At 41.1% G+C, this 13104-nt stretch overlaps 1 protein-coding gene across 4 annotated transcripts; it reads right to left on the reverse strand.

Moving 5' to 3' along the window:
* Positions 1 to 12762, reverse strand: CCDC82 (coiled-coil domain containing 82). Of its 4 annotated transcripts, XM_081002205.1 has the most exons (9): positions 11089 to 11337; positions 9578 to 9709; positions 8680 to 9258; positions 7461 to 7680; positions 7217 to 7309; positions 6948 to 7072; positions 5687 to 5857; positions 4003 to 4188; positions 1 to 2416 (listed from the first exon to the last, which is right to left on the reverse strand). In XM_081002205.1, exons 3-9 carry the CDS (start codon positions 9247 to 9249, stop codon positions 2333 to 2335), a joined length of 1449 nt encoding a protein of 482 aa, XP_080858331.1. In that variant the 5' UTR covers positions 9250 to 9258; positions 9578 to 9709; positions 11089 to 11337; the 3' UTR covers positions 1 to 2332. The 4 variants fall into 4 exon arrangements, with proteins under 4 accessions (XP_080858331.1, XP_080858330.1, XP_080858333.1 ...); XM_081002204.1 differs by lacking the exons at positions 9578 to 9709; positions 11089 to 11337 and adding an exon at positions 12592 to 12762; XM_081002207.1 differs by lacking the exons at positions 9578 to 9709; positions 11089 to 11337 and adding an exon at positions 11574 to 12095.
* Between the last annotated feature and the right edge of the window lie 342 nt (positions 12763 to 13104).

Raw genomic sequence — 13104 nt, forward strand, 5'->3', positions numbered from 1 at the left:
GGAAATAGTGAAAGAATAGTTTATTGTACAGCTTTATGTAGAGTGCAAGCCTAAGTTATGGTTGATTTTGAAAAGGTAGCGTGTCAGGATAGAGAAAGACACCATGACAAGAATTAAGGGGAGCTTTCCTCTGTAATTCAAAAGTTAGGAGAAACTTGATCGCATCAGAGGATGGCTTGCTCTCTTAAGGTGCGAAAACTCCCACGTTTATGCGAAGAGAACTTGATTCATATCTTTTCCGTTTCCTTACACTTAATATGCTTCTATTTACCAAGTGCAAACATGGGTGGGGCTTATGAACACCTTTGTCAAACACAGCAGGCACAGCCGAGCTGCTAAAGCGAACCAGAGCCTTAAGAATGTTAACACTGCACTCAAACTTTAGACCTTTACTCGTCGCAATAAACCTGAGCGCATTAAGGAGTTGCACACAGAGAGTCTGTGCACTTGCTTTTCCCACTGTCCCTTAGCCTCGCCTTTCATACCCCCTTAACTGCTGCTGCCCTGCTGTACCTGATAAGAGCTGTGGTGGCACTTGGGTGACTTGGGGCTCACCTGGCGAGTAGATGATGAACATAGTATAGGAATCACCTTATAGGATCAGACTAAAGATCCAGGTAGTCCAATGTTCTGTTTCCAAACTAATGCCACTAGGAAGCCCACAAGCAAAAGGAAGGTTTGTTCCTGGATTATCACTGCTTCCATTCACATCTGAAGCCCAAACTTATAATAGACGCAGGAAGTTGACTCAAATCAAGTCAGGCCATTGGTCCATCTAGCTCAGTACTGCACACAGTGACTAGCAGCAGCTCCCAAAGGTTTCAGACAGGGGCCTCCTAGACCTACCTCGAGATGCTGGGGGTTGATCCTGGGACGTTTTGCACGCAAAAGAAGATTACCATTGAGCTATAGCCTTTCACACAGGTGACACAGTGGAAATGAACAGAGCAGAAACACCATCTATTCAGCTTACTGAAGAGGAAGAAAGCACACCTGTTCATTAAAGACCCCAACTTACTGTATGTCTGAATTAGAGGCCAAAGGCTTCCCACTCTTCATATTGCCCACAATCAAAAACTGGATGTGTCTCTGATCTGTAATTCATATATATCAAGGCTGCCCAACTCACCTATCCAAGTTAATATACAGGAAGGGTGCTCTGAGTGAACTCTGAACTCCTCTGAAGTATGCACTGGGCCATCATCCCATATACACTTAAGAGCAAATTCATTTTCCAAGTGTGGATCATTGTGCAGCAGGCTTGGGAAAGGTCCGCGGTTTTCAGGAGGAGAAAAAAAGATGAACAGGGCAGTGGGGAAGACACTAAAGTGAGCGAAACAAACCTGAAACAGCCCAATGAGGACTACGCATGCTCAGTAGCTATAAAATACTAGTTGGCTGTTGGAGTGGGGGAGCCCAGAACATAGTATATGCATGTGAATCCTGGAAAAGGGCATTGCTGGAACCCTGAGCACGATCACTGCACACTTTAAGACTGTTTTGCAGACCCCACTTGCCAATAGTCTAACTGAAGCTGCTACTGAACAGTCAGTGTCAAGCTGATGAACTGAGCATTCATCAAATTCCCTGACTCGAAAATGGAAACAGACCCAACTGGGTATTACGTCATACAGAATGAGCAGAAGCCTCTGCATATCAGTCTTGTAAAGCATCTTCCCTTCCAAATGCTACAGAAATGGAAAACGGATATTGCTAGCAGTGTAAAGATATTTATTTCTTTTACCGCTCAGCCGGCTAAATGCAAGTCCATGAATTCTGGGTCTCCAGGATGCATAAACAATGATGGCCTGTTGGTTTTAGAGAGCTAATTTGTTACTGCCCTGTGTCCTGGGGGGTGGGAATGTACCTGGTTTACAGCTGGTTTTAAACACTGTGCTGGGAAAGCAGTATGCATATTACAGCCTTTGGGCTTCTCACCATGTGGACCTTTCCTCTTTCAAAAAGAATTGAAGCCAAGCATTTTTCATACACTGGCACAATTCACCTGGGCATCACTGCGCATAAAATTTCATTTCCTGAATGAACACCCGGGTTATTCAGAGACTGTTTTTCATTTTAGATCATTAAGCTGAGCTGCCTGGTGTTCAAGAACACAGAAGAGATGACTTCCACTATAAAAATGTCCTTAGATGATTATTTTGATAATTAAAATGAACTATGAAAAAGAAATACACATTAACTTATTAGTATCCATAACAACATACAGGCACATTGATTGTCTTGCAGTAAAAAGAAAAACAGCTGGAACGCAGCATGATATTCAAATACTATCACCAGTCAAGGGAAAGCACGTTTGTAAGTAGATGCCTTTTTAAAAAAATGATGACATCAAGTCTTTTTTTTCGTCTTTGAAGTTTTCAGCACGTACCATGTACTTCTGAAGTTCAGAATATTGCTTCAAACGAAAGAAAACAAAGTATCATTTTAGCAGACCTAAATTAAAGGTGGAACTTTTTATGTTCCTTTTAAATTTCATTTGCACACTTATAAACCAATTAAAAAGTTACTGAAGCAATGTGCAGTAATAAAAAAAGATTAGAAACCCAGTAAACTAAAAGCAGCAAAACCATTTATACAGTTGTAGAATTATTATTCCACACAATGATTGGGCCACACTTCAGGGAAAGCCTTCTTAGAACAAATATGTATTTCAAAAGCCACCAAAATGTCAAAATGCTAGGTACTTCTCTTAGTAGTGCCCCAACTGAGGAGCGCAGTTTCTCGGCAAGGATGGATGTGGCAAGGTGTTCCCTTAGGTAACCTGGTCCCAAAATGTTGAAATACTAAAAGCAAATCCTTGAATTGCACCTGGTAGCCCAGGCATAGGCAAACTCAGCCCTCCAGATGTTTTGGGACTACAATTCCCATCATCCCTGACAACTGGTACTGTTAGCAAGGGATGATGGGACTTGTAGTCCCAAAAAACATCTGAAGGGCCGAGTTTGCCTATGCCTGTGGTAGCCTATTGGCAGCCAGTGCAGCTCCCTCAGCAGAAACCTTATACTGCATGTTGGCAGTGGGATGTCCCAGTCAACAACCTAGATTCTATACTGGTTTCAGTATATTGGTTTCAGATCACTAATGAATTCCTCGCTTTAACAGCAGCACAGTGCACAATTTTGATAGTAACATCTTCTTTCCATCACACAAGATTGCACCTGTCAAAATTATGCCTTGTATACAAGTGTGAAAGGGATGTAAGTCATGCTCTCTTGGAAACTTTATTGATGAGCCTCATGCAAGACAAATACCACACCTGCCTATATTGATCTAAATATACCTTTTGCAATACCTGCTACAGCTGGTCTTAAAATTCTCCCAGAAAGGAGTAATCTTGACCCCTAGGAATTTTTTTCTTTTAATACTATAAAGCTGTCTGCTATAGAAAGCATTTTAAAAAGCAAACTGCTGTACTCTAGTCTTTAAATTTGCTGAAGTAGTGAAAGCAGCAGGATGGCATACTTTTAGCAGGTTAAATAAAGCCTAGCAAGGAGTCTGAACAAAGTGGCACAGTTGCCAGGATCAAAGAGGATGCAGCAACCTCTATGCAAGGCTCCCTCTCTCATTTTATCCTTTTGTTCACTGCCTAATCACAAAATGACACACTAACAATATTAGAAACAAGTCCAGAATCTTCTGTAGTCTTTTAAACAAAATCTCATTGGTTTAAAAACAGGGCTTGCTTTCTAGGATCATGGCACTGGGTAATTATTATGTTGGTAAATATATTCCCTGCAGAAATATGATCACATTAATCATTATAGGAGGTACAGCTGGACTAATTTCAAAGCAGGAGCTACTTTCAGTCAACTTTTCCTGAAACTGCACTTTATGAGCACTTAAATTTACCCTCTTACTTTCTTCACCCTCCACACCTGAATGGCCTACAGTTCTGTCCACAAAATACTAAGTGCTGTACTGATTATTAATTTCCCCTGCTTTCAAAGCAATAGAATTTATGTACAATCAGTTCTACTGTACCTTTTTAATCCAGCCTTCATTATTCAGCTGTGTGAAAACTCTGTACACTGTATCTTTGACTGGTGCATCCTGGAATCCATTGCTTGTCATTAGAGAGCAGCAATTCTGATACAGCTTGTATTTAAAATGTTTCAGGTTGTGATAAGCTTCAGTACGGTTTTTACACACAATGCCAATCTGCAACGCCTGTATTATTAAAAGGAAAGCTCTTTTACTGGGCAGGTCTTGGGCAATAATGGGCAATGCAATAGTCTCATCAATTAAACAAGTAAGGTATGACAAAACCTGAGCAGGACATTTATCGATATCTAACTGAATCTAACTTCCACACTCGCCACTTTTCCAAAGGCATCACTGGCATAAATGAAAACCGACCCTTTTTTCCCACTGCTACCCTAAGAATGTCAATTCAGGAAGGCACAGAGGTGATCACTTGCTTTAATCAGTTCTAATACCAGTGCCACTGGGGCTTCGAAATGTTTGAAATAATAAATTAAAAGGATTAAATCTTTGTTGGTATGCACTTATTACCTGTAATTCACAAAGCATACCCTGTTCAACACTAGCTGAATTGCAAGGGAATATATTTTTTTTAAAAAAAACCCTGGTTATAGAACATAAACACTGCAAAGCCTAGGTTTATACAGTAGAACAGTCACACCAGTGTAAATCTAAAGAGTCACTCTGCTTGAGAAAGTTAGGGAATATGAAATTAGGAGCCCCACAGGTACACTAGCCCAGTTAAAACTGCACATATGTACAACAGATGTTGTCAACACACCACTGGAGTTTGACCGAATACTCTTGGAAGTATATAATTCTCACATTGCAAAATCAAAGCCTCTGGAGTGCACCAATTCAGTTCCCATGCTTAGCTTATTTGTACAACTATCTAAGACTATCTACTTCGTTTATATATGAAGTCAGATAAACCATTGATCAGTTTACACATATAGTCAAACCAACCCAAGCACTGTCAATTTATAGGGAATTCTGAAGATCAAGGTTTAGGGATAATTTTTCACAGATAAATAATATGCCAAGTATACAAGTTACTGTTATACCATAAGCCTTGGTCTCTCTAACAGACAGAACTGTAGAGTTGGAACTCAGACCCTGAGGATCATCTCATCCAACCCCCTGCAATGCAAGGATAGACAACTGCCCCATATAGGGATCAAACCTACAGCCTTGGCATTATCAGCGCCATGATCTAACCACCTGAACTATCTTGTTGACACTATATATCTAGATCTAGATATACACACAGAGAAGATGAATCTAATTAAAAAAAAAATAAAATTACCCAAAAATTTATGTCAGGATTATTATTTGCAAGTATATTAATTAGCATATAGACATCAATTATTCTTAGTAAAGCTTGCTATATACTTCTTGATAGAATGTAGTTTTAAGGATATCATAATGATCAGCTTGTTCATAAACAAGCACTATAGAGGAAATTTCTCATAGCCATCTGGGATTTTCAAGTATTATATACTTAGCCACTAATACAAGCAACAGAAATCTTTGAAACCACTGCCAAAAACCCATTACCCAAAAGTAGACTAAAAAGAAGCATGAGGCTAAAAGATATTAACATCAACATCTCACAAAAAAAAATATGCAATGCATTTTAACTTTTTGGTTCTTAGCAGTTTTGTAGCCTGGGAACAAAATTTACCTGCTTGTCATGTGACATGAAGTCGTCTACTTGCATTTTCTCACGATCGTATGATTTCCCTGACAGAATCACTGTGAACCTACAGTGCCTCTGCAGTTCACAGGCCTGACAGGAACGGTGCTCTCCAATTCCCTCAACTATGCGGATGTCAGGATAACTATCCACCCGTTTCTGGAAAAAAGATATCCGGTTGGAAATTTTGCTGGTCACTTGTTCCACAGAATCAACTATTGCAATCCAACAATACTAAACATTCATATATTTATCTGTTTAATTTCAACTGCTTGGTTAAGGACCACAGAGCTCTTAATTTCTAGAGTAGGCTCAGTTAGGTCATTGCCCCCTCACCCCCTGCGAGGAAGTGACGTGTTCCTTCTCTTCCTTTCCTCATTCTCTTCCTTCACAATGTGAGCCATGGAAGGAGGATGTGCCTCGCAATAGTAACATTGTTCTAGTTCTACCCAATAATATTTTTGTCTGCAATTTCCATTGTTGCCACATAGTACAATGCATAACTGATACCTTAAATCTGTAAGTAAAAAAACTACAAACTTATTTCAGTGTGTTGTCTATTAACTGCACAGACGGGCGGAAGGAAGTCTGCTGCTGCACACAGCTGACACAGGATAAAGAAAAGGTTTAAAGGTAAAGGTACCCCTGACCATTAGCTCCAGTCGTGGGCGACTCTGGGGTTGCGGCGCTCGTCTCGCTTTATTGGCCGAGGGAGCCGGCGTACAGCTTCCGGGTCATGTGGCCAGCATGACTAAGCCGCTTCTGGCAAACCAGAGCAGCACACGGAAACGCCGCTTACCTTCCCGCCGGAGCAGTACTTATTTATCTACTTGCACTTGACGTGCTTTTGAACTGCTAGGTTGGCAACAGCTAGGACCAAGCAACGGGAGCTCACCCCGTTGCGGGGATTCGAACAGCCGACCTTCCGATTGGCAAGCCCTAGGCTCAGTGGTTTTCCCCATCGGAGAGTCTGCTAAGCCCTGCACTTTGAATACAGGTTTGCAGTCATATTCCTTTGTTTGTTTGTTAACCCACATACATGGCTCTATAGAGAAGTAGATATAATTAATACATCCTCTTCCAATTCCCATCAGTTTTGAGTCCAGTGTTCCAGCCTGTCAGTATCACTTTGATGCTATCTTCTATAACATGGTGTTAGCTATCCCTATCAGCTTCAAGCCATCTGCACATCTGAAAGGCACCACCTCATCAGAGTCATTTATAAGAACATTGAACAATACCCCAATACCGTATATTTTTCTGTCCAGCGACTTCTCGCCACTAAATTGTCAACACGAGGTCGAACAAAATCATTGTCGAAGAAGCGAAGGGAAGTCAACATTTCTTTTGCATACTTCTTTTGTCTTCTCCCCTCTGTTGGAAAGAGAAGGAAATCAAATTATCATATGCTTGGTTAGTCTCACAAAGCTACGTATAGTAACACACTTATTTGCTTCAATAATAATTTTAAAAGGTGATTAAAAAGCCTTTTGATTAAGAAAATCCACATTTGCTTACCATATAATGACATCAAAAAGTTATTGTCAACTGCATTGATGAGAAACGCCTTTACAACTCTTTGGAAATGGACAAAATGATCAACATGGGCCACTGTAAGAAATAAAAATATCAGTATGGTTGTCAGACTGATGATTTACATGAGTTACCTACATGGAAAAAATAATGTTTGGTGGGGCTCTAATAAATATTGTATTGTGACACTACATAAATGATGTTTACAGGATTTTTATTTTAACCTTACAGTATGGAAAGCACTTCTGCAGCAATGTGCCTGACATAGCTTGCTTTTTCTTTTGTGACTGGCTCTTGTCTTCCTCAGAGTTTTCTTGTTCCAACTCCTCCTCCTCCTCCTCAACTATGAAATCTTTCATGCTGTCAACCTCAGATGCATCACTGATTTCAGCAGGTGTGAGAGATGAATGGGAAGAATCATCTTCTATTATCACATCCTCTTCAGAACCCTAGTGACATTAAGAAGCAGAGGCTTATTTGAATCCTTTATTTAAATTCATTTGTGTTACCATAACATATTATTATTAATAACTAACTTTCCATATTGCCCATCATTCAAGGATCACAGGGCAGTTTAGAATATAAACACACAAAATTATATAACATAATAACAAACAAAAAAATACCCCCAACCCCAGTTTAAAAGGCCACAATTGTTTAATCAGCCAAAGGCTTGGGAGAAGAGGAACATTTTCACCCAGCGCCTCAAGATACGTAATGAAGGAGTGAGGCAAGCCTCCCTGGTGAGAGCATTCCACAAACGGTAAGCCAGTGCAAAAAAGGCTGGTTCTCATGTTGCCACCTTCCCGACCTCTTGCAGAGGAGGCACACGAAGAAGGGCATCAGAGGATGAGTGCAGGGTCCAGATCATTTCATATAGTTGCAGTCGAAATTATTCAACCCTCATTTCAAATCAGTCTTATTAACAAAATTTACAGACTTTCAGCTTTCTGCATTGAGCAAATCAAACAAAATTAATTGAAAGAGCTCAACACAACACATGCTTCAAGTGGTTTGAAGCATATTTTATACACACACACTTTTAAAAGCACTGGCAAACCACTCCCAAACACCCATTACCACCCAAGGTAGGGTAATAGACCATGGCTACTCTCAACAATTGAACTGGCATCACTGCCTTGATGTAAAAAGGTGCCTGTACAATTTCAGATAACTTGTCCTAGCTTGGGAAGTAGAGAGAAGCCAAAATGCAAGGCAGTCACCTTCCTGTTTTCAGTAAAGTTGTTGCCATAACAATACCAGAGCCAAGTCAAGATTATTTCTGGTTCAGGGACTGGGCCTAGTAGTATACTGTATGAGTTCCTGCAATAAGTAGCAGCAGTTCCTTTTTACTTTTAGCATTTTCCAATGAAAGTTCTCACGAGCACCAAATCTGCACGAGAACAGCAAGCACAACAATACATTCTGCAAATGAATAAAAAATGTACCTCATGACATTCACTGAGGCCGGAAGCTCGAGTAGATCGCCGTTGGGACAGTTCCTGCAGTTTCATTAGCCTGCCTTGTTTTCTCTTTGCTTCTTTTTCTGCAGGTGATGTGTGTTCAGTGGACAAGTCGTTCTCATCAATTATGCAACTGCGTTTGGCAATCACTTTTCTAACAATGTTGCTATTGTCACTATCGTCGCTGTCATACAGTACGGTTTTCCGAGACCTCTTGCGTTTCCCAAGGTTGATGCTTTCTTCATCTGCGTCCTCTCCTGCTGCACAATCATCACCTGTCTCAACATCTGGAAGGCCACCTGCGTTCACCGAAGTTTCATCTTTATCCTCATTGTGTATGGGTTCACCTTTCTCTCTCTCATCTGAATCATCATCTGAACTGGTTTCAAGTTCTTTTTCTGAAGCTGATGTAATTTCATCACTCTCTTCCTCGCTATCAAACAATATACATCTTCCCTTAGTTCGCTGCCAGTCAATCCGAGATTTGGCTACCGGTTCTTTTGCTCTTGCATTTCTCCTCGTTTCATATCTTCTGTTTTCGGAATTTGGTTCCATAAGGACTTACTAAGAAATCAAATCAAAATGTAGTTGTGAATTCAGGGAACTGCAGGCTTGGATAATAAATCCCCCCCCCCCCGCAAAAATAGAAAGTGGGATTCTCCTAACCTGAGACTTAAATTTAACAAGTTAAATTGTGGGGAAGTTGAAAAATCTCTTCTGTTTTATCTTGCAGAGGCAGTGGAACCTTATAAGCAATGTTTTAAAATAATACCGTCGCAGCCGACCTATACTGCTGTAAATCTCCGTAAAGTGAGCTCACTTGTATCAGATTCCTCTTTCTCCACACCAAGTGAAATAAGCTAGCAAATATTTGAAAACACACAACCACAAAATTAAGGAAGAGATAAGGGTGAAAGTGCTGAGAAGCCTGTTTCAGTTAATGCAAATCTTCTATTTTAAGAATTGCATACAGCTCAAAGTGAAAGTTCCGAATCAGCTGCTGTGGTGGCATTTCCTGCCAGAAACGGACAATGATTAGAGAAATTAATTAATTACAAATTAAATTAATTACAAAATCTAATTAAAAACAATTAAAAAAATTAAATTGATTACAAAACAGAAAATGGCTGATACCTCCTCACACTCATTGTCACTCTCCCGCTTTGTACCTCTCCATGCTTCATTGGGCTAAGTATTTATTAAGTGTGAGCTCCTAAATATCAAAATAAATACAATTTTTAAAATAAAAAAACCTGCTCTTTTGAAGTCAGCTGAATGTTGGAAGATTCAGGAAAAACAGAAGAAAATCCTTCTCCTAGTAGCTCATAAGAAGAAGAAGAGTATGGATTTGATATCCCGCCTTTCACTCCCTTTAAGGAGTCTCAAAGCGGCTAACATTCTCCTTTCCCTTACTCCCCCACAACAAACACTCTGTGAGGTGAGTGGGGCTGAGAGACTTCAAAGAAGTGTGACTGGCCCAAGGTCACCCAGCAGCTGCATGTGGAGGAGCGGAGACGCGAACCCGGTTCCCCAGATTACGAGACTACCGCTCTTAACCACTACACCACACTGGCTCTCAAAACTATAAACTATGGAACTTGACCCTACAGGAGGCAGTGATGGCCAATAACCTGGATGGCTTTGAATGAAGATCGGAAAAGAATAATGGGAGGATAAGGCTATCAGTGGCTACTAGCCACAATGTCTATCTTCTGCCTCTGCTGTCAGAGAAACTATGTCTCTGATTGCCAGTTGCTGGAAATCACAGGAGCGGAGAGTGCTGTTTCACTCAGTTCCTGCTTCCAGGTTTCCCACGCATTTGGTTGGCCACTGTGAGAACAGGATGCTGGGAAAGATGGGCCATTGGCCTGATCCAGCAACTCTTCTTATGTTCTTAATCCCTGCAACCACCATTCAGCTGATACAACATCCAACATGTTTCCTTTTAAAGTTCAGCTCAATTCTTACTTAAAATTTGCAAGATAAAACAGGGACAATAGACATTCTGTAACAAATGACACGAGGAATAAAATAAACTGAGCATAAATTTTAAAATAATTAATTACAGCACAGACTCCCCCCCCCCCCAAGTACCAAGGCCCAAACCTTTCCAGAAGGCCTTCACTCAACTTAGAGGCCTTTTATACAATTGTAAAAAAGTGAGGCAACATTTATGGATTCTCAGCAGTGACAGAGAACTCTGCACACGTTCAGAGGCAACCTTTTCTCTGTTACTATACCTTTGTGTCCTGGCACCAATAGCCCACTCCAGGGAGTTCAAATTAAGGCCTGCAGACAGGCTATCTCAACCCTTACAACCATTATTCCAGCTCAACCTTCATTTACTACTCTATCTAGAACCCAGTCAGAATCCCACTTCTTTAAATAAATGACCTTGCTTTCAAAACAATTATTTTCCCATTGTGTTTGTTTGATTTATACACAACTTCTCAAAACGGATGGTTTATTTTTATACATGTATTAATGCAAACTGCTTTGTGAGACTCGCTTGGTAAGCCCTAACGGGTCGTGGTTAGGTTTTTAGCTTGGCCTGGCCGTGCCTTTTGCATTTTTTTTAAAAAAGAGCATTAATATACTCTTGCCTTTCCCACCATTTTCAGTTCCCCAGGGCAGCTCACAACCAAAATGCAAAGCATCTGTAACAAGCAAAAAATAAAATTACATCATCCCACTGGAAGCAAAAAAGAAGTCCTTCCTCCCTGTTCATCCTAGATTCCTACACTTTTAAAGCAGAAGTTGGATGGGCATCTGTCATCGATGCTTTAGTTGAGATTCCTGTATTTCAGGGGGCTGAGACTAGATGATCCTTGAGGTCCCTTCCAACTCTATGATTCTAAGATTCCTGTTGACAAGCCTACCTTAGAAAGCTGAGCGGATTGTAATCTGCTTTAGGATGTTAACTTTTTGTGTGTGTTTTAAAACATTTATGCTTTTTTTATCTCTTAAATTTATATACAGCCCTTCTTTACAGGAACACAGGGCAGATTAGGGACACAAGGGGTTGTAAAATGTAAGGTTGCGAATTTCTGCTGGTTTCACTTGCTTTTGTCTTCTGGAAACCTCTTTTAAGGTTTTAATTTTTAAAAAAATCAAGCGGTGGACTAAATATATGAAAAAAACAATAAGGGAATCTGTGGGGAGTGGAGTAAGGAAGTGCCGGCCATTGGAGCTTTCCTCAGCTTTCACCACATGCTCAGAGGCACTCCTGGCCGTGGCTGCCTTTAAAACTACAGACGCCACCTTGATGGCAATAATAATAATAATAATAATAATAATAATAATTTATTATTTATACCACGCCCATCTGGCTAGGTTTCCCCAGCCATTCTGGGCGGCTTCCAACAGAATATTAAAATACAAGTCTATTAAACATTAAAAGCTCCCCTAAACAGGGCTGCCTTCAGATGTCTTTCTTTTTCCTTTCTCCTCCTGTGGTGAGGCTGCATTTTAACATTTTACTGTTTCAACAGTATTGTTGTATTTTAATCTTGGTTTTTAAGTTGTATTCATTCAACTTGTTTTTATTATTGCTTGTTAGCCGCCCTGAGCCCTTGGCTGGGGAGGGCGGGGTAGAGGGCGGGGTATAAATAAAAATTATTATTATTATTATTATTAGTAGTAGTAGTAGTAAAAGTCTGGTAGTTGTTTTTCTCTTTGACATCCGGTGGGTCTTTTATTAATTTCTCTGTGCCTGGTTTCGGTTTCATTTAAAGCAAATGCACACTGGACTGAGCTTCGCCCTCAGCCAGACAGTTCCCGCCAGAGTCCGCCCTCGAATTCCCGCGCTCTGGAGCAACGGACCCGGCACGCGCGACACCGCACCCCTCCCCTCTCTCTCTCTTTTTCCCGCGTGCGTCCTTTCCCTCTCTCTCTTACCTGAGAAGCGCCAAAGCTGCCCGCACATACGAATAGGAGGCGGGGCCCTAAAAAGCCACGCCCACCACACCAACTGCGTATTATTTTTTTCTTTATTCTTTTGGTCCCGCCTCCTACACTGGCGGCCCGCGATTGGCCGCACTTCCCCGCTGGGATCGGCCGCTCCCTGCCCCACCTCCTCACGTTTTTATTTTGCGCGCTGACGCGCAGCTCGCTTTCGCCCCTCCCGCTCGCGTTCCTTTTCCCGCTCCCCTGCATAGAGTTGATAATGGTAGAGACGCGCACATACACACAGTGATTAAGCTTCCGGGTTCATATTGGAAACCATTTCCCCCCTGGGGTTTTTTTTTTGGGGGGGGGTGCGGCAGTAACTTTGCAAACAGTGGGGAACATGCACGGGTGTGCCCTTTCCCCTTTGAAGAAGAAATATAAAAGGTAGCACCCAAACGAGGAAAGGGGGATACTGTTTCCGGTTTTACTTAATAATATTATCGATTATTGATTAAATTTGTA

Source organism: Podarcis pityusensis (genome assembly GCF_964106645.2).
Source record: "Podarcis pityusensis genome assembly, chromosome: 4".
NCBI lineage: Eukaryota > Metazoa > Chordata > Lepidosauria > Squamata > Lacertidae > Podarcis > Podarcis pityusensis.

What these genes read in the sequence shown, in the direction of transcription:
- CCDC82 (XM_081002204.1), bottom strand. Translation starts at nt 9,249, where the DNA reads ATGGAACCAAATTCCGAAAACAGAAGATATGAAACGAGGAGAAATGCA. An exon ending in GCTGGACAGAAAAATATACG is followed by an intron (nt 5,858 to 6,947) that starts GTATTGGGGTAT and finishes TCTTTTTTCCAG; the next exon opens with AAACGGGTGGATAGTTATCC. An exon ending in ATGAAGGCTGGATTAAAAAG is followed by an intron (nt 2,417 to 4,002) that starts GTACAGTAGAAC and finishes TTTCGTTTGAAG; the next exon opens with CAATATTCTGAACTTCAGAA.